The sequence below is a fragment of the Gastrolobium bilobum genome, unplaced genomic scaffold (genome assembly GCF_033153095.1).
Source record: "Gastrolobium bilobum isolate Gb01-03AN ecotype WA unplaced genomic scaffold, APGP_CSIRO_Gbil_v1 utg776, whole genome shotgun sequence".
Classification (NCBI taxonomy): Eukaryota; Viridiplantae; Streptophyta; class Magnoliopsida; order Fabales; family Fabaceae; genus Gastrolobium; species Gastrolobium bilobum.
In genome coordinates, this window is record NW_026899202.1 from 601,500 (window position 1) to 624,577 (window position 23,078).

Consider the following 23,078-nt stretch of genomic DNA (forward strand, 5'->3'; position numbering starts at 1 on the left):
AAGATTGCGTTGCTTTTTTAGTTTCAATTATTAAATTCGTTGGAGTACGATTATCATTTTATTGTGTTTAATATAAATATCTCGGATATCTTATGTTTTTTTGTAAAATTGATGGGTAATATAAGTTTAGCTTCATTTTTTTTGTTAAATTATTGAATATTAAATATAATATATATTACATATATAAAAAATATTAATTAATATCAAAACGTGTCCTAACGTGTCAAAATTCAACATTTTTTAAAATTAAAGCGTCGTATCCCGTGTTCTGTGTCGGTGCAACATAGCTTGAAAGCCCAGTCAAATCATTATTCCAAAGCTTAATCAGGCCTTAATCCAAAACCAATGAAGACCATATTCGGATCACGACCTAAAGACAACATATATCCTATGCAACGTCAAACCATTTCCCCCATTCTATATTTTGAAGATGAGTTGAATATATATCTATTGCTTGGCGAAAAGGGGTAATGCAATGTGTAGTTTTGTTTCCTATGACAAATTATCTCTAAAGTTGTTGCAGGCTTTTGATAACAATGTTACGCATGGAAAAAAAAAATCCTCACTTCATTTCATAAGATACACAAAAAAGGAGTGACATAATGCTATTAATGAAGAATTAAAGGATGTCGAGAAAAACCAAATTTGGGACAATGTGGACCTCCTGGAAAGACATTTGTGAGATGGAAGTGGACCTTTACAACTAAATATAATGAAGATGGAAGCATCAACTGTTACAAGGCCAGATTAGTAGCAAAATGGTTTAACCAAACCCAATAAATTTATATTCAAGAGACCTTTGCACTTGTGACCCAATTCATAACTGTTAAAATGTTACTCTCTTTAGCAGTATGACAAGATTAGTCCCGATTGCATGTCAAAAATACCTTTTTGGATGGAGACTTAGAAAAGGAAATCTTTATTGGGAATTCTCACGAGGTTAAAAATATCAAGGGTCTTAAGAAGGTGTGAAAGATTCTCAAGTCCTTGTATGGCTTGAAGCCATCTCCTAGAGTTTGGTTTGACAAATTCACTTCGATTGTCAAAACACAAGGATGCTAGCAATGTCAAATATGGTCATATCATATTTGTAAAGTTTGGACCACACAAAAATGTAACTATCTTGATTATTTATGTAGATGATATTGTAATCACTAGAGAATGGTTTATGAAAGTTTAAAAAGGTTCCTAACTTATGTATTTACTTTCTTGGTATGGAAGTTGCAAGAACAAAAAAGCCATTTCATTATCTCAAAGGAAGTACACTTTAGATTTGTTGGAAGAAATTGGGATGTCGGGATGTAAACCAGCATATACACAAACGGAAATTATAAAAATAATCTCATCCAAGACAAATTCCAATTTCATCTATGAAAATATACATTTTGAACATAACTTAGTTCAAATGTCGCTAAAAAAGTGCAATAATTGTTAGATTAATCTCAAAGACTTGGAATTGGTCTCCAAATATTTTGAAAATTCGAGGCTTGATCCAGAGAAAGTTAAAAAAAAAATGTGATGAGTTATTTGAGATAATAATTCTCAACTAAAATCTATACGAAGCTAAATAGAATGTAACCAGAAAGATTTAGGTAAATCTTAATGTAACAAAAAGTTGGGCTTCCTCCTTCAATGCTAAGCCCAAGTCCATTGAGGAATTTTCTAAAATCCCTAAACTCTAGATATCACCTCGTCTATATATTCATTAGTTGGGGTGGAGGCCAGTGGCGGACCCAGAAAATTATATGAAGGGGGGCGAAAATTTAATAAATTCAACTTATAGAATTTTAAATAAAATATAATTTAACAAGTATACTAAATTGACGAATTTAACACAAATTACTTCATTGCCATGTGCCATGTCAACAATGAAAAGTAGGAGAATCACAATCTTAAACCAAAAAACATGTACAACGGTCTCAAGAGATGCACCCATTAAATAATTTTAATAACAAATATAATCACATAACTAAAATAAATCTGAAAAGAGGGGGAAGCTCGTAGAACCCAACCTAAAACTAACATCATAAAGTTCCATAATGCCCACATCACTACAGACCCATATACTTATGTTGGTTTTTGAGCATTCGAACAGCATGAAACTACAAAAAGATCAAAACTTTACAAAGAGAAAGTGAAAATACTCACAACAGGAAAATGGGTATCAAGCTTCTTTCTCATGCTAACAGATTTTGGGTATCTAATGAAGCAAAAGAAGGAGACTCAAAAAGTGAAGTCGAAAGCTTTGAACAAAAAGACAGTACCGATCATCAACAAGATGAAATCAATGCAACTCATTTCAGATCCAAAAGGCACACAATACTAGTTTTGTAAAGTAACCCACCAGTTATGAAAAATGAAATATACTATGTATTTTTTTGGGGATGTTGACATTTTTTTTTCAGATTTTAGAGGGGGGCGGTCGCTCATGCACGCCCCCCATGTAGGTCCTCCCTTGGTGGAGGCTAGGTTAGAGAGAAAAATTTGAGAGAAAATTATTTGAAAGATTTGAGAGCAAAACTTTAAGCTTTTTATTTGAGAGATCTCTAGAGAGAGTTTGAGTGAAACATTTCCGGAGTAGTTTGATTATCACCATTGTTGGAGAGGTTGTGTTAACCACCACATTGGTGTATTTTGATTATTTGTATCCATTATTTTCATAGTGGACGTTTGATCTGGACTAGGTCTGTGAGTTTTTACTTCTTCATTTGTGAAGGTTTTTTCCACGTAAAATATGTTTGTGTTCTCTTTCTCTCTCTCCTGTTTGTGTTTTTGTTTTCCGCTGCGCTGCCTGACCTGGTGAAGTTCAGGTCAAGGTAATTGCCGAGATCCGAGATCTAGGAACTTGTTGATTGACTTCCGCGAAAAGGCTGCTTAGCGGAGTTTGAGGGAACCGAGTTCATGGGAAAAGTATTTTTCCAAGCCGGAGATAAAGTTATCTCCAGTGAGCCCAAAACGACGTCATTTTGGGTTTTAAGATTAAAAAATTATAATAATAAAGACTAATATAACCCTGTAATAAATTAAAATTACAAAAATACCTTGATTTTCGCTACAAAACGACGTTGTTTTGGGCTCACCGGAGATAATTTATCTCCATTGACTTGAGAAATCCTTTACCCAATAATATTACTTTCGAAAAATAAACTTAATTTTACTTTTTTATGCGCTCATCTAATAAAACATTGTCACGGTTTTTACATTATTTAATTTCTCAAGTGGATGTTATACCAAAATATTACAAATAAATGACCAAAATATACATTATTTTTAAGGAGGTTATACTCATCATCCTTTTTTCTTATCATATCTTACTATTAATTTTGTTATCGTTGGATCAAAATTAAGTCATTAGTTACAAAATAGCATGAAGTAGGATTCATTAATTTAAATTTGATCTAACAATATAAAATTGATTATAAGAGGTAGTAAGAAAAAAGTGGCAAAAAAAACCTAGGAAAAATATTTTTCGAGTAACTGGAGATAAAATTATCTCTAATAAACTCAAAACGATGTTATATAAGAATTGCAAAATTAAAAAATAAAATGATAAAAATTATTATAACTACGAAATAAATTAAAATTATAAAAATACTTTTTTTCTCAACTCAAATCGATGTCGATTTAAACTCACGAAAGATACACTAAACCCTATGCCCATTTTTAATAGTTAGTTAATGTATCATTTTTATATTTTGTTGTTGTGTAAATTAAATATTTCTCCGTTCATTGCCTCGTTTCGTGTTAGCTTTCTGCAACATTGGCAGCACCGCTTCCTTCTCAGTAGAAATATTTTTATGGGAATTCTTCAAGAAACTTTGACCGGCAGAAAAGATTTAGATTAGTAAGGAAGAAATCAAAACCATAACATCTTATTTATTAATTAGCGCATTCATACTGTTCAGAAATTGAACCCTACCACGGCGACCAATCCAGTGTAATTAGCAATTTGAACCAGAATCTAACCAATGATAACAACCAATTTGAACGTAATTATAGTCCTACACAGTGTTGTCGTGCCAAGATGTTATGTTGTGATTATTACGATTTAATTTTTTATTTTATATTTTTGCCCTCTGTCCTTCTTTTCCTTGTTTGTTAAGCATTATTTGAAAGGGTAAAGAGTCTCTAGCTAGGGGCTCCAGAGATAGTGTCTCTATCTCTTGTGATTATTGGAGCCATCCAAGATACCTAAAGTGTTAGTAAAAAGATAGTTAAAGTTATTTTTCATTAGAGTATTGGTAGTTTGGTACCCCCATCCTACATAACCTACAGAGCAACCCCTTTTTCTGAGATGCTTGCGGAGTTGTTGAAGAGGAAAGTTAAAACAAGGATAGATTTGAATCAAAGACTATATGAATGAAATTACTTCAGGAAAAAGAATCTTACACGTCTTAAAAATATAGTAGTAAAAGAAAAAAAAAAAAAAAGTAACTCGTATTGCTTCTTTTTTTTTAAAATGGTTGAACCTCAATTATAGATGATTGTAGATGGCTGAAAAGTCATGACTCATTTTCGTTTTATTATTTGATAAAAATGATAAAGATCTCACCCACTACAGGATCACATGCGTTCTACTTAATCAAAAATAAAAATAGAAATGGAAAGATAATTCCCTTTATTGTCCTACATGATTGAAGTGTGGAGAGAGCATCACATGGATTCTTATTACATATAAAATGCTATCATAATTTAAAAATAAATATTAGGTGCGATATGTGGAAAATATCTGAGATTTGCGATACATGGTACTATGGTAGTACTGAAGTTGTTTAGAAGTGTGACTACCCAAAAAAAAAAAACTTTGTTAGGAAGTGTCAAAAATAGAAAAATGACACGAGTCAATAATATTAATGTTGGTGACATGGAACGATACTGAAATCACCTTAATTATTTGAAAGGAAATTTCCCAAATGTAATCATATAAAATTATCAAAAGCAAATTTTTTGTTAATATAGTGTCGATGTTATATTAACTTTTGACAATACTTGCACTGTCATTGATAATATTGATTTTGGTACTATCTTATTGAAGGAATGTTATACAGAGCCGCTTATAAAGGTGCCAGGCAACAATACTGAATTTGTTGTAAAAATGTTTAGAAGGTTTGAATTTTTAAAGGAACAGTTGTAAGAGCTGTGTAGGGTCAATATTGACACAAGTGTACAATTTTCTAAGAATAAATTTTTGGTGCAACACTTATATTGAGATTCAATACAACCGACTAAATCACAGTGCAATTATTACACCAAAAATTTATTTTTTTTCTAAAAGAAATAACTGAATTTTACTTGTGTTTTACCCCATATATGGGGAGTGAGGCAATTATTTTATTTTATTTTTGGTAAACTAGGCAATTATTTTCAAATACGGGCTAAATGGGCTAAGCCAAATTAAGTTTTAGTTTAAAATTTTAAATTGATTAGATTTACATCAAATATTTTGATTTTGGTTGGCTTATAATGTGGTATAGGCTAAATTATAGACTTAATCTTTTCTGTATTTAAAAATTCAAGAGACTGACTAAGACCTATTACCTTTGTTCTTTCCTTGGGACAGACATGTCTAGCCCAGTTAGGCTAGTACGTTGGTATCGGATCTGATGTCCTCTCCAAGGTATCTATGAGAGAGATACCCTTGAGTCGGGAAGATCATTGTGCACAGGATACAATGATGGCGTTAGCCAATGGGGTGTGTGTGCACAGTGACAGCATAACAATTAGAGAGAGAATGTGTGTACCTTTTAGGATTTGCCCTGGTATTTATAGAGGTTACCTGCAGATAGCTTGGATAGCTATGCTGACACATCAAGTGGGTAGCTATGCTGACACATCAAGTGGATAGCTGTGCTGACTCATCAGCTTTTGGATTGCCCCTTGTTGGGCTTGTTACTTAATGGGCCCATCGTATGGGTTCATAACAACCTTATTTAAGTTTATCAAGCCATCAATATTCACCAATAATTTTAAAAATAAAATTTTTATTTTATTAATTAAAAGTATTTTAATAATTATTTCTTTTATTTTAATTAAAATATATGATACAATATAGGTTCCACCTTTTTAAAAGTCCAAACTTGGCTATTTTATTAAATATCCGGTTTGACATAAGTCAGGCTACAGGTCCTGTAATTAGGGGTGTAAATAGGCTAGGCCGGCCTACAGGGGTCTACAGCCTAGTATATATTAGGTCAGACTTGGCCTATTACAAATAGTAAAATAGAATACGCCTAGACTTTTAAAAAAAATCTATTTAGAAAATAGGCCATAGACTTTTTTGTACATGTCAGGCCTATAAGCCTACAGGTCGGCTCATATCATATTATTTATTTTAAATAAAATAAATAAAATAATGATTTTATTTATTTTAAATAATTAAGTAATATCATTTTAGTTATTCTTTTAATTGTTAAATGTTTAATATGCTTAATCAGGCTAACAGGCATAGACCAAGGCTTTTATTTTTTAAATATAGGTCAAGCCAGACTTATAATTTAAGACTTATAATTTAAGTTGCGATCGAATGGATTCTTTTGCAATATCAGTTATGCCGCTCGATTGCAATGGAAGACATAGTGGAAGATTTTGATATCATTTGATAAGAACCGTTGGATGTACCACCCAAAAAACTAGCTTAAAAGGTATGAGTGTTCAAGGCCTCATACACTTCACATTAATTACCCATACAACCAATATGGAACTCCAAGTCAAATGATCCATCGTTTGCTTGTCCATTGTCCCATACAATGTCGAAAGCATGAAATTTCTATTTAGAAACACAACATATATTTATGTTGTTCATATCTTGTGATTCCTATTCGATCTAAGTGATGGCGGTTTGTCTCATAATAAAATCTTGAACAACATGCAACCTTCTTACATGAAAACAAGCAGACAGGACTTTTAGTGATGGGTGGGTAGCATTGACCCTTTATTGGGAGTTGATCAAATTGAGTCTCATGGTGCCGGGACTCATCAAATTCTGTATTTGATCCTGTCAATAATTTGGGTGTAATGCGAGCATGGGCATAGCCACTAAGGGTCAAGCCAAGCTTACACCAGCATCTTCTTTTTCACATAATCTAAAAAAGCTCAATTTCCCTCTTTGTTTAACAATGAAAAGTTATGTACGAATCTTCAATTTCTCTCTGGGGCCAGTTATCGTAATCTTACGTGGGTTGAAAAGAAAAACTTATTATAGTCCTAACACAGTAACATGGATTCCTTTACACAAATCAGTGACTAATTACCAAAAAGAAGAGCCAGTCCTTGAGCTTATCAAATTTGGGATGACAACTCATATCGGATAGAAACATTCTCAAGACCAAAAAGGTAAGGTGGGATGAAAATAGCCTTTGTTTCGTCGGATCAAGCATGCAAGTTTGTGAATCTCCTTTGATTCCCCAACCTCATTCCATTGAAGTCCCTTTTACGTAAATTGAACTATTTAGCTTTTGTTATTTGTGTAAAGCTTTTAATTTCACAAATAATGTTTTGGATTAAAGACTTTATTCAATGTTAAATTATTTTATTCTAACTTCAAATAAAAATAACTTAGTAAGATATTTAATTATATAAAATCTATAAATAAACTATCAATATAAACATTTGAGTATTTAATATTTGAATTAATAATAATAAAAAAAACACTCAGCTCTAAGAAAATTCATCTTTCTTCGATATATATGGTTTATATACAAATTACATTGGGAAACATACTCCTCAACCTCCGATAAGCTTTTGTTCATCGGGGTGGCATCTTTCAAGTACTTACAATTAGTAAAATTTACAATTGCAAACAAAAGCTAACATCTAAACTCTTAGACACTATCGCAAAATTTACCACCCATTCTGTTCTGAACAGCTTTCACTGCAGCAACTCTAGCAGCAGTGGCAGCCCTGTTTGCAGCGATTACTGCTTTGTTCACCTGGTCATCCTTCCGCTGAAGGTTTATGGCATTTTCTGCTGTTTTCCTAGCAGCCTACAATTTGACCCCCCAAAAAGAAAACATGTGTGAGAAACAGCACTATCATTTCTAAAGGGATTATAATTATAGGAAGAAAGGCAACAATAACATGTCATATTAAATGTTAATTAAGGCCAAAAAAAGTGAATGTTAATCACAAAATACCTGAACTGCTCCAAGGATAGCATCAGTTGGTGGTAGAGAGTGCTTGAGGTTGCCAGCATCCCATTCACCACATCTTCGGTCACCGTTTCGAAAAGTATACACACCATAACCTTGCCTACGACCTTCATGCCATGCTCCCTCGTAACAGTGGCCATTGGCAAAGTGATAGACCCCAAATCCATGTATTTTGTCTCCAAAATACTCTCCAGTATATCTATCTCCATTTCTACAGAAAAATATAGCATAAAGTGGGCTTATTTGGTAAAAGTAACCAAAAAACCAGAACCGTCTATAGTCTATTATAGCTTTTCCCAATAAACTATACTATAGCGAATAGTCAATGGACATTAACAAGGACTTGAAAAGATACCAATTTATGATTTAATTTTTGTCAAACAAAGTATTGTTGAACAAGAGACATGGATCAATGTTTGAAATATAAGAAAATTCAGCAACTTAGACATCCAAAGTCTTCAATACACAATTAATTTCATTGACACACAAACGCATAGGAGGATATAACTGCAACTTGGTACTCCAACAAAGCCTCGTTTACAAATCTAAAGAAAGACAATCATGGGGGACAAAACAGGAAAAGATTCAATCACGCAACATCAGAAAATCAATCCAAAAATTAACAATGAAATCTAATTGAATTTTGAAAACTAAACACCCTATTTCATCGATGAACATGGATCAGAAAAACTCACCTAAAATGATAACATCCGAGTCCATGCTTGACGCCATACTTAAACTCACCAACATAAGAGCTTCCATCAGAACAGGACTGAACTCCCACACCATGACTCTGTCCATTAAACCATTCACCAGCATAAGAGTCTCCAGTATAGAACTTATAAACCCCATAACCATGCCTCAAACCTTGCCTATAATGACCCTTGTAGCGGCTACCCCTGGCCCAGCTCTCAATTCCATATCCATCATACCTTCCTTCAACCCAATCACCCTCGTATCTACCACTCACAAAGTAATGATAAACCCCACTCCCATTACACTTCCCTCCGTGAAACTCACCCTCGTAAAAATCCCCATTGCTATAAAACTCCACCCCTTCCTTTGCAATCCCCTTCTTCTCATTTGAGTCCTTTCCCACCCCAGTCGTTGAACCGGTTTCCCCGATGAACCACTGAACCGGTTTCGCGCTACCCTTTGAAGAAAAACCGAGCCTTTTCAGGTTCCCGTCCCAGGAATGTTTCAGAACCGAAACGCTTCTTTGGATCAAGACCTTGTTTCTGTTCACTAAGTAGAGCGCCACGGCGACAAAAATCAGCACAAGCAACACGTTCTCCGTAGTGGATAGTGCCACCGCTTGGGTTCCCAGATAGAAGAAGTAGACGAGGTAGAAGAAAAGCGAGCAGGCGCTGAAGAAGCCAAGAACCGGAGCGGCAGCGACGAACCGGGTCGAACCGGGTTTATTGGTCTTGTTCTTCCTCTTCTTGTACCTGTTCTTCTCGCCTTCCTCTTCGTCGTGAAAATCGTCTTCGTTGACCGAAGAGAGGCTGTGAACGGAGGATCGGGTTGTCGGAGAAGAACAGCGAAGAAGCGAGGATTGGGTTCGGGTGAGCTTGGTTTGGCTCTTCTTCTTCGGAGCTTCCATTGTTGTTGTTTTTTTTTATGGGACCCACACAGAGAGTCTTCAATTCAATCACCGGTAGCGTGAGATTCTCACCACGACGGTTGTTGTTCCCGGTGGCGCCGGCAACATCTCAGGCCACGCACGGTGGCGCACAGCACAAACCAGTGGGAACACTAGGAAACGTCGAAGGTTTTTGTTTTCGTTTTCTCTTTTTTTTACTTTAACTGATTTTGTGTTCTTCGTTCGAATTCAAAGTGAGAGAGAAACAAAACCAGAGTTCGCAGGTTACGATGCAGCTTTTGATTTGAGCCTTGAGTGTTTGTATAGTATATATATACACGGAGAATTGAGAGGTGACGAATTGTAGTAGGAATCATTATGGACCGTTTGATGAAGATCACACGGTGAATGTTGATTAGGGGTTTTTGGCCGTGCGATTGTGGAGAAGTGGTCGTGGTGTTGACGGGAAGATACGGATCAGCACACCTTTTTTTTTTTTATGATTATTATTTTTTTTTTCAAATTTAGTTTAGATAGGAAATATCATACCGCGTGACTCGAACAGTTAGATTTAATTTTAGCCGCATGGCTACTCACCACTGATCATCGTCATGGAGATTCCTGATCTCATAGGGGTTTTAATTCAGGAGCGTTTCGCATAAGGTATTTACTAGTTGATTACCTGTGCGATGCACGGAGAAAAAAAAAATCGGTTTGTTTGTCCCGTAAATGAATTAATAAGAAAATCGATTTGTTCGTATGACATAAACGTGTAACTTTAAAGGTAGGAACAAAAAAAAGAATATAATAATTTAAACACACTAAATTTCATGGTTGACAGCAAAATCTCCATTAAAAAAATATAAATGTCATGTTGACAGCAATATAATAAGAAATATGCCCAACCGATACTCACAACAGTCGTAAAATATCGTCCTCCATACACTATTGGTATTTGCTGCTGTTTGAAATGAATCATAAACAATATATAAATAATATTTGGAAAAGAAAAAATTATTGAAGAGAATTATATAGTTTAGGCAGATGAATAATTCAGAATTACAATGAAAAACCTTTGACTCTGAAAAATGACAAGGGAATAATATACTGATTGTGCCTCGAATACTGAATCTGCATAACAATAAAAAATTAGCAGAAAAATAGGCATAACAACTAAAGGAAATCAACAAAGAAGATTAAAAAATATTTTCTGATAAAAAATTGAGATCTTACCTGATACCAAATAACAATGTTATCTCTTTGTAGAAATAACCAAGTATACTACACTAAACTTTGAAATACTTCCTTGTAGACGATTTTAAAGGTAGTATTTGTAACGCAACCATTTTCATCAAGTATCAACATCTTCAATTCATGTCTGCTCTTTACTCTAGATAGTGCCACATATAATTGCCCATGAGTGAAGACAGACCTAGGAAGATAAATGCCAACATGAGACAGCGACTGTCCTTGACTTTTGTTGATAGTCATCGCAAACGAAACTACCAAGGGGAATTGTCTTCTTTGGAAGTTTACTGGAAATGTATGACCCGATGGGCTGATCGTCATTCTAGGGATTAACACAGTATCTCCTATATTGTTTCCTGTAAGAACAATTGCCTCAACAACATGATTCCCCAACTTTGTAATAAGTAATCTCGTACCGTTGCATAAACCTCTTGATTGATCAATATTTCTCAATAGCATCACCGGTACTTTAACCTTCAAAGTTAATTTATGATCAGGAATCCCCGAACATGAGAATGTATTTAAGATATCAGGGGAGATTTCGCCATCCTCAAGAGATGAATTACCGTCTTGTTTCAAAACCTTATCTGAACTCAATAATGTCCTTTCTTCACCCGGAATCACAGCCATTAGGTGCTTGTTTAACATGGCAACATCGGACAATTTAGGAGTCAGAAGAGCACGTTCTTTAAAGAAAGTAGGATCTAATATATTATCCATCAAATTCGGGTAAACAAAATCAACAATATCTGAAAGTGGATCTTCTGAACCTTTGATCAACAATTCATCTGGAATTGTTATAATAGATTCTCCATCAACATCATCCACAAGATCACCATCTCCTATTTTAAGCAGCCACTCAGAAAATTCTTTTATTTCCAACATATTATTAGTGCTACTTCCAGAATTGAGACGCATGTTCTTGGTCAAAGATAACAGATGACAAAAAAACTCAGTGTGCGGAAATGACAGTGCCGTATTCGAATTGCAGGGTGAAATTAAGAAACATTTGACAAACGTCATTAAGAAAGAAGTCATTTAAAATTTAAAATTGATGGTCAGAACATGTGCGCTTTCACTTTATAATTTTGGGTAATAAAAATTTAAAATTTACAAAATTACTTATTCGTAAAAATATAAAGTTTAAATACTTATTCGGTAATTTAATTATTCTTTTATGTCTGCCACCACAAACGGTCATTTAATTATTCAATTATAAAATTAAAATTCGATTTTCAAAATAAATTCTTTTCCCACCATCCATATTTAAATTCAAAATTTTAAACCATTTCAAATTTCGAATTTTAGATCAGATGACACATTCCAACATAAAAAGCAATTAAATCAGCTGATTTCTTTTTTGATACCAATGTGATGGGCAGTGGGACATTCAATGTCTTGTCTGCCACCACAAATGGTCATTTAATTATTCGATTTAAAGATTAAAATTCGATTTTTAAAACAATTTATTTTCCCACCATCCATATTTAAATTCAAAATTTTAAACCATTTCAAATTTCGAATTTCAGATCAGACGACCAATTCCAACATAAAAAGCAATTAAAACACTTGATTATCCAATTAAAATTTCGAATTTCAAAACCATATTTATTAATTAATTATTCTTTTATGTCTGCCACCACAAACGGTAATTTAATTATTCGATTACAAAATTAAAATTCGATTTTTAAAAGCAATTCTTTTCCCACCATCCATATTTAAATTCAAAATTTTAAACCATTTCAAATTTTGAATTTCAGATCAGACGACTAATTCCAACATAAAAAGCAATTAAAACACCTGATTATCCAATTAAAATTTCGAATTTCAAAACCATATTTATTAATTAATTATTCTTTTATTACTGCCTCCACAAACGGTTATTTAATTATTCAATTACAAAATTAAAATTCAATTTTTAAAAGAAATTATGTTCCCACCATCAATATTTAAATTCAAAATTTTAAACCATTTCAAATTTTGAATTTCAGATCAGACGACCAATTCCAACATAAAAAGCAACTAAAACACTTGATTATCCAATTAAAATTTCGAATTTCAAAACCATATTTATTAATTAATTATTCTTTTATTACTGTCACCACAAACGGTCATTTAATTATTCAATTACAAAATTAAAATTCTATTTTTAAAAGAAATTCTTTTCCCACTATCCATATTTAAATTCAAAATTTTACACTATTTCAAATTTCGAATTTTAGATCAGATGACGCATTCCAACATAAAAAGCAATTAAATCAGCTGATTCCTTTTTAGATACCAATGTGATGGGTAGTGGGACATTCAATGTCTTGTCTGCCACCACAAATGGTCATTTAATTATTCGATTTAAAGATTAAAATTTGATTTTTAAAAGAATTTCTTTTCCCACCATCCATATTTAAATTCAAAATTTTAAACCATCTCAAATTTCGAATTTCAGATCAGACGACAAATTCCAACATAAAAAGCAATTAAAACACTTGATTATCCAATTAAAATTTCAAATTTCAAAACCATATTTATTAACTATTATTCTTTTATGTCTGCCACCACAAACGGTCATTTAATTATTCAATTTCAAAATTAATATTTGATTTTTAAAATAAATTCTTTTCCCACCATCCATATTTAAATTCAAAATTTTAAACCATTTCAAATTTCGAATTTTAGATCAGATTACATATTCCAACATAAAAAGCAATTAAAGCAGCTGATTTCTTTTTGGATACCAATGGATGGGCAGTGGGACATTCAATGTCTTGTCCACCACAAATGGTCATTTAATTATTCGATTTAAAAATTAAAATTCATTTTTTAAAAGAAATTCTTTTTCCACCATCGATATTTAAATTCAAAATTTTAAACCATTTCAAATTTTGAATTTCAGATCACACGACCAAATCCAACATAAAAAGCAATTAAAAAACTTGATTATCCAATTAAAATTTCGAATTTCAAAACCATATTTATTAATTAATTATTCTTTTATGTCTGCCACCACAAACGACCATTTAATTATTCATTTACAAAATTAAAATTTGATTTTTAAAAGAAATTATTTTCCCACTATCCATATTTAAATTCAAAATTTTAAACTATTTCAAATTTCAAATTTTATATCAGATGACGCATTCCAACATAAAAAGCAATTAAATCAGCTGATTTCTTTTTGGATACCAATGTGATGGGCAGTGGGACATTCAATGTCTTGTCTGCCACCACAAATGGTCATTTAATTATTTGATTTAAAGATTAAAATTCGATTTTTAAAAGAATTTCTTTTCCCACCATCCATATTTGAATGTCAAAATTTTAAACGATTTCAAATTTCGAATTTCAGTTCAAACGACCAATTCAGACATAAAAAGCAATTAAAACACTTGATAATCCAATTAAAATTTCGAATTTCCAAACTATATTTATTAATTAATTATTCTTTTATGTGTGCCACCACAAATGGTCATTTAATTATTCGATTACAAAATTAAAATTCGATTTTTAAAATAATTTCTTTTCCCACCATCCATATTTAAATTCAAAATTTTTAACCATTTCATATTTCGAATTTTAGATCAAATGACGCATTCCAACATAAAAATCAATTAAATCAGCTGATTTTTTTTTGGATACCAATGTGATAGGCAGTGTCTGCCACCACAAATGGTCATTTAATTATTTGATTTAAAGATTAAAATTCGATTTTTAAAAGAATTTCTTTTCCCACCATCCATATTTAAATTCAAAATTTTAAATCATTTCAAATTTCAAATTTCAGATAAGGCGACCAATTCCAACATAAAAAGCAATTAAAACACTTGATTATCCAATTAAAATTTCGAATTTGAAAACCATATTTATTAATTAATTATTCTTTTATGTCTGCTACCACAAACGGTCATTTAATTATTCAATTACAAAATTAAAATTCGATTTTAAAAGAAATTCTTTTCCCACCATCCATATTTAAATTCAAAATTTTAAACCATTTCAAATTTCAAATTTCAGATTAGACGACCAATTCTAACATAAAAAGCAATTAAAGCACCTGATTATCCAATTAAAATTTCGAATTTCAAAACCATATTTATTAATTTATTATTCTTTTATTACTGCTACCACAAACGGTCATTTAATTATTCAATTAAAAAATTAAAATTCGTTTTTTAAAAGAAATTCTTTTCCCACCATCCATATTTAAATTCAAAATTTGAAACCATTTCAAATTTCAGATCAGACGACCGATTCTAACATAAAAAGAAATTAAAACACCTAATTATCCAATTAAAATTTCGAATTTCAAACCATATTTATTAATTAATTATTCTTTTATTTCTGCCACCACAAACGGTCATTTAATTATTCAATTACAAAATTAAAATTCAATTTTTAAAAGAAATTCTTTTCCCACCATCGATATTTAAATTCAAAATTTTAATCCATTACAAATTTCGAATTTCAGATCAGACGACCAATTCCAACATAAAAAGAAATTAAAACAATTGATTATCCAATTAAAATTTCGAATTTCAAAACCATATTTATTAATTATTTATTCTTTTATTACTGCCACCACAAACGGTCATTTAATTATTCAATTACCAAATTAAAATTCGATTTTTAAAAGAAATTCTTTTCCCATCATCCTTATTTATCAAAATTTTAAACCATTTTAAATTTCGAATTTTAGATCAGATGACGCTTTCCAACATAAAAAGTAATTAAATCAGCTAATTTCTTTTTGGATACCAATGTGATGGGTAGTGGGACATTCAATGTCTTGTCTGCAACCACAAATGGTCATTTAATTATTCGATTTAAAGATTAAAATTCGATTTTTAAAAGAATTTATTTTCCCACCATCCATATTTAAATTCAAAATTTTAAACCATTTTAAATTTCGAATTTCAGATAAGACGACCAATTCCAACATAAAAAGCAAGTAAAACACTTGAATATCCAATTAAAATTTCGAAATTCAAAACCATATTTATTAATTAATTTTTCTTTTATTTCTGCCACCACAAACGGTCATTTAATTATTCAATTACAAAATTAAAATTCAATTTTTAAAAGAAATTCTTTCCCACCATCCATATTTAAATTCAAAATTTTAAATCATTTCAAATTTCGAATTTTAGATCAGATGACGCATTCCAACATAAAAAGCAATTAATTCAGCTGATTTCTTTTTGGATACCAATGTGATGGGCATGGGGAGATTCAATGTCTTGTCTGCCACCACAAATGGTCATTTAGTTATTTGATTTAAAAATTAAAACTCATTTTTTAAAAGAAATTCTTTTTCCACCATCAATATTTAAATTCAAAAATTTAAACCATTTCAAATTTTGAATTTCAGATCAAACGACCAAAACCAACATAAAAAGCAATTAAAACACTTGATTATCCAATTAAAATTTCGAATTTGAAAACCATATTTATTAATTAATTATTCTTTTATGTCTGCCACCACAAACGCCCATTTAATTATTCGATTTAAAGATTAAAATTTGATTTTTAAAAGAATTTCTTTTCCCACCATCCATATTTAAATTCAAAATTTTAAACCATTTCAAATTTTGAATTTCAGATCAGATGACCAATTCCAACATAAAAAGCAATTAAAACTCTTGATTATCCAATTAAAATTTCGAATTTCCAAGCCATATTTACTAATTAATTATTCTTTTATGTCTGCCACCACAAACGGTCATTTAATAATTCAATTACAAAATTAAAATTCGATTTTTAAAAGAAATTCTTTTCCCACCATCCATATTTAAATTCAAAATTTTAAACCATTTCAAATTTCGAATTTTAGATCATATGACGCATTCCAACATAAAAAGCAATTAAATCAGCTAGTTTCTTTTTGGATACCAATGTGATGGGCAGTGGGACATTCAATGTCTTGTCTGCCACCACAAATGGTCATTTAATTATTCGATTTAACGATTAAAATTCGATTTTTAAAAGAATTTCTTTCCCACCATCCATATTTAAATTAAAAATTTTAAACCATTTCAAATTTCGAATTTCAGATCAGACGACCAATTCCAACATAAAAAGCAATTAAAACACTTGATTATCCAATTAAAATTTCGAATTTAAACCATATTTATCAATTAATTATTCTTTTATGTCTGCCACCACAAACGGTCATTTAATTATTCAATTACAAAATTAAAATTCGATTTTTAAAAGAAATTCTTTTCCCACCATCCATATTTAAATTCAAAATTTTAAACCATTTCAATTTCGAATTTTAGATCAGATGACGCATTCCAACATAAAAACCAATTAAATCAACTGATTTCTTTTTGGATACCAATGTGATGGGCAGTGGGACGTTCAATGTCTTGTCTGCCACCACAAATGGTCATTTAATTTTTCGATTTAACGATTAAAATTCGATTTTTAAAAGAATTTCTTTCCCACCATCCATATTTAAATTAAAAAATTTAAAACATTTCGAATTTCGAATTTCAGATCAGACGACCAATTTCAACATAAAAAGCAATTAAAACACTTGATTATCCAATTAAAATTTCGAATTTCAAAACCATATTTATTAATTAATTATTCTTTTATGTCTGCCACCACAAACGGTCATTTAATTATTCAATTACAAAATTAAAATTCGATTTTTAAAAGAAATTCTTTTCCCACCATCCATATTTAAATTCAAAATTTTAAACCATTTCAATTTCGAATTTTAGATCAGAAGACGCATTCCAACATAAAAAGCAATTAAATCAGCTGATTTCTTTTTGGATACCAATGTGATGGACAGTGCGACATTCAATGTCTTGTCTGCCACCACAAATGGTAATTTAATTATTCGATTTAACAATTAAAATTCGATTTTTAAAAGAATTTCTTTTCCCACCATCCATATTTAAATTCAAAATTTTAAACCATTTCAAATTTTGAATTTCAGATCAGACGAGCAATTCCAACATAAAAAGCAATTAAAACACTTGATTATCCAATTAAAATTTCGAATTTCAAAACCATATTTATTAATTAATTATTCTTTTATGTCTCCCACCACAAACGGTTATTTAATTATTCAATTACAAAATTAAAATTCGATTTTTAAAAGAAATTATTCTCCCACCATCCATATTTAAATTCACAATTTTAAACCATTTCAATTTCGAATTTTAGATCAGATTACGCATTCCAACATAAAAAGCAATTAAATCAGCTAATTTCTTTTTGGATACCAACGTGATGGGCAGTGGGACATTCAATGTCTTGTCTGCCACCACAAATGGTCATTTAATTATTCGATTTAAAGATTAAAATTCGATTTTTAAAAGAAATTCTTTTCCCACCATCCATATTTAAATTCAAAATTTTAAACCATTTCAAATTTTTAATTTCAGATCAGACGACCAATTCCAACATACAAAACAATTAAAACACTTGATTATCAAATTAAAATTTGGAAATTCAAAACCATATTTATTAATTAATTATTCTTTTATGTCTGCCACCATAAACGGTCATTTAATTATTCAAATACAAATTTAAAATCTGATTTTTAAAAGAAATTTTTTTCCCACCATCCATATTTAAATTCAAAATTTTAAACCATCTCAAATTTTGAATTTTAGATCCGATGATGCATTCCAACATAAAAAGCAATTAAATCAGCTGATTTCTTTTTGGATACCAATGTTATATGTGATGGGCAGTGAGTCATTAAATGTCTTGTCTGCCACCACAAATGGTCATTTAATTATTCGATTTAAAGATTAAAATTCGATTTTTAAAAGAATTTCTTTTCCCACCATCCATATTTAAATTCAAAATTTTAAACCATTTCAAATTTCGAATTTCAGATCAGACGACTAATTCCAACATAAAAAGCAATTAAAACATCTGATTATCCAATTAAAATTTCAAATTTCAAAACCATATTTATTAATTTATTATTCTTTTATTACTGCTACCACAAACGGTCATTTAATTATTCAATTACAAAATTAAAATTCGATTTTTAAAAGAAATTCTTTTCCCACCATCCATATTTAAATTCAAAATTTTAAACCATTTCAAAATTTTAATTTTAGATCAGATGACGCATTCCAACATAAAAAGCAATTAAATCAGCTGATTTCTTTTTGGATACCAATGTGATTGGGAGTGGGACATTCAATGTCTTGTCTGCCACCACAAATGGTCATTTAATTATTCGATTTAAAGATTAAAATTCGATTTTTAAAAGAATTTCTTTTCCCACCATCCATATTTAAATTCAAAATTTTAAACCTTTTCAAATTTCGAATTTCAGATCAGACGACCAATTCCAACATAAAAAGCAATTGAAACACTTGATTATCCAATTAAAATTTCGAAAATCAGAACCATATTTTTTAATTAATTATTCTTTTATGTCTTCCACCACAAACGGTCATTTAATTATTCAATTACAAAATTAAAATTCGATTTTTAAAAGAAATTCTTTTCCCACCATCCATATTTAAATTCAAAATTTTAAACTATTTCAAATTTCGAATTTTAGATGAGATGACGCATTCCAACATAAAAAGCAATTACATCAGCTGGTTTCTTTTTGGATACTAATGTGATGGGCAGTGGGACATTCAATGTCTTGTCTGCCACGATAAATGGTCATTTAATTTTTCGATTTAAAGATTAAAATTCAATTTTTAAAAGAATATCTTTTCCCACAATTCATATTTAAATTCAAAATTTTAAACCATTTTCAAATTTGAATTTCAGATCAGACGACCAATTCCAACTTAAAAAGCAATTAAAACACTTGATTATCCAATTAAAATTTTTAATTTCAAAACCATATTTATTAATTAATTATTCTTTTATGTCTGCCGCCACAAACGGTCATTTAATTCTTCAATTACAAAATTAAAATTCGATTTTTAAAAGAAATTCTTTTGCCCACCATCCATATTTAAATTCAAAATTTTAAACCAATTCAAATTTTGAATTTTAGATCAGATGACGCATTCCAACATAAAAAGCAATTAAATCAGCTGATTTCTTTTTGGATACCAATGTGATTGGAAGTGGGACATTCAATGTCTTGTCTGCCACCACAAATGGTCATTTAATTATTTGATTTAAAGATTAAAATTTAATTTTTAAAAGAATTTATTTTCCCACCATCCATATTTAAATTCAAAATATTAAACCTTTTCAAATTTCGAATTTCAGATCAGACGACCAATTCCAACATAAAAAGCAATTGAAACACTTGATTATCCAATTAAAATTTCGAATTTCAAAACCATATTTATTAATTAATTATTCTTTTATGTCTTCCACCTCAAACGGTCATTTAATTATTCAATTACAAAATTAAAATTCGATTTTTAAAAGAAATTCTTTTCCCACCATCCATATTTAAATTCAAAATTTTAAACTATTTCAAATTTCTAATCTTAGATGAGATGACCAATTCCAACATAAAAAGCAATTAAAACAGCTGATTTTTTTTTGGATACCAATGTGATGGGCAGTAGGACATTCAATGCCTTGTCTGCAACTATTATTCGATTTAAAAATTAAAATTCAATTTTTAAAAGTTTGTATATAACCAAATTGTAGAATTAACGAGGGAGTGACACTTGGCAAAACTTTCCAGCAGTGAACTCTCCTTTATATATATATATAGAAGACTAGTTGATTACCCGTGCGAAGCACGGAGAAAAAAAAATCGGTTTGTTTGTCCCGTAAACGAATTAATAAAAAAATCGGTTTGTTCGTATGACATAAACGTGTAACTTTTAAGGTAGGAACAAGAAAAAGAATATAATAATTTAAACCCAGTAAATTCCATAGTTGACAGCAAAATCTTCATTAAAAAAATATAAATGTCATGTTGACAGTAATATAATAAGAAATATGCCCAACAGATACTCACAACAGTTGTAAAATATCGTCCGCCATGCACTATTGGTATTTGCTGCTGTTTGAAATGAATCATAAACAATATATAAACAATATTTGGAAAAGAAAAAATTATTGAAGGGAATTATATAGTTTAGGCAGATGAATAATTCAGAATTACAATAAAAAAACCTTTGACTCTAAAAAACCTTTCCCACCATCCATATTTAAATTTAAAATTTTAAACCATTTCAAATTTCAAATTTCAGATCAGACGACCAATTCCAACATAAAAAGCAATTAAAACATCTGATTATCCAAATAAAATTTCAAGTTTCAAAACCATATTTATTTATTAATTATTCTTTTATGTCTGCCACCACAAATGGTCATATAATTGTTCGATTTAAATTTGAAAATTCAATTTTTAAAAGAAATTCTTTTCCCACCATCCATATTTAAATTTTGAAAAATTGAAGATGGTAATCTTATTTATTTATGTTTGGTACGAGATTTTAAAATTTTTCTATAAATTTAATTTTTTTGAGATTTTATTTTATTTGTAAGTTTTTTTGAAAATATCTTTCAAGAATATCATCCATGGAATTGTATTTTAAGATTTCTATAGAAAGAAAAAATTTAACACAACTAAATATAGCAACAAGAAAATTAACTCAATATTCTTAGGAATATTTTGACATATCAAATAACTTTTTGATAATATTTTCAGTAAACTCATTTTTCTATCAAATTTTTGAAAATCGTGGTTTTCGGATAAAAAAAATTTCTCAATACAATCATCCTCTTAAAAAAAAGTGTTTGTCATTTGAAATGACAAAGTTATTTCATTTCGTAAATATAAAGATGTGAGACTCATATTTTTTTTCCCAAATAAAATTTACACTTCTTTATATTTGTGAAATAACATAAATTATATCAATTAAAATAACACATACTTTTATTTAACCCAAAAAATAAAAATAACACATACTTTTTGCTTTAATTTATGGGCTTTATTAGTCTCCTTCTATATAAGATAGTTATCTTATGTTATAGAGATAAAATGGGTGGGTCTCATCATTATAAGGAAAAAAAAAAGGTGAGATACGAAAATCGAAGTAAAAAAACATAAAAAAAGTTCTCTTATGTAAAAGAAGAGTAATATTTTACTTAATTTATTATGCTTCTTATTTTGGAGATCATTTTGGATGAGTTGGAACTGTCTAGATTTTGAATTGAAGTGGGATAGCAAGCAAAACGGCAAACGTTCTTTTTGGGTAAAATTCTTTTAGTCTTTCTTTTTTTGGGTACCGATGGATATAATTTTTTCTTCCGGTCCAAGTTAATGGATAATAAATTTCGCTCATTACAGTTTTTTAATTGTTTAAATTGCACATACATTTATTACCTTGTATGCAAATGTAATTTTTATAAAAAAAACTCAAATAATAAACACAAAATAATTTGAATAACTTTTAACCTTGTATGCATTTATGGAGTTTAATAAAGACTAATCCAGCATATTTCTGCTTTATCAGTGACTCATCTCTTATTCAAGGATGACTATTCACCCATATCTATGTTTTTTGAGTAATTAATATATACATTCTTGTTTAATGAAAGTAAGTTACAACAAATTCATATAATTTTATTATTCAATGAACTTATTGGAGTCTATTCTACTACTAAAACCCAATTTTGCGCACCAAATTATCTCTCCCGTTTTATTTTCTTTATTTCTCTTATATTACAAGAAAGTTTTTTCTTAAAAAAAGAAAATTTTATATTATATTCATGATTAATGATTTCTTTGTTTTTAATTACTCCAACTAGAATAATCTATTTATGCCCCTAACTCATAATAACTTATTTTACACTTAATAATTACTAATTTTTATGTCAATAATAACCAATATTTTGGATTCGTTTGGTGGATAGAATAAGATAGGATAGATAAGATAGGAGGGCTAGATAAGAGAAGGATAAAATATGCACCTTATAAACTCATATCCTATCATGTGTTTGATGTGCACTAGATAAGAAGTCTAATAGGAGAATATTATCCTAATCGGTATTTGAGGCGAACCATACAATGTTATGATATGATATAAATAGACAGAAATACCCCTTTAATAGAATTTCATATGATTTTTAAAATTAACTTTTAAATTACTTTTTTTTAATTATTTACGCATTATTTCTTAATTTAAATTATT

At 29.9% G+C, this 23,078-nt stretch overlaps 2 protein-coding genes across 2 annotated transcripts; both read right to left on the reverse strand.

The window, feature by feature from the left end:
* Positions 1-7,672: 7,672 nt before the first annotated feature.
* On the reverse strand, positions 7,673-10,014 carry LOC133288245 (uncharacterized). Its single transcript, XM_061485962.1, has 3 exons — positions 8,843-10,014; positions 8,133-8,358; positions 7,673-7,982 (listed from the first exon to the last, which is right to left on the reverse strand). The coding sequence occupies exons 1-3, from the start codon at positions 9,748-9,750 to the stop codon at positions 7,821-7,823; spliced, it is 1,296 nt and encodes a 431-aa protein (XP_061341946.1). The 5' UTR covers positions 9,751-10,014; the 3' UTR covers positions 7,673-7,820.
* Positions 10,015-10,788: 774 nt separating this feature from the next.
* On the reverse strand, positions 10,789-11,895 carry LOC133288239 (uncharacterized). The gene is made up of 2 exons (XM_061485956.1): positions 11,032-11,895; positions 10,789-10,860 (listed from the first exon to the last, which is right to left on the reverse strand). The coding sequence occupies exons 1-2, from the start codon at positions 11,893-11,895 to the stop codon at positions 10,789-10,791; spliced, it is 936 nt and encodes a 311-aa protein (XP_061341940.1).
* Between the last annotated feature and the right edge of the window lie 11,183 nt (positions 11,896-23,078).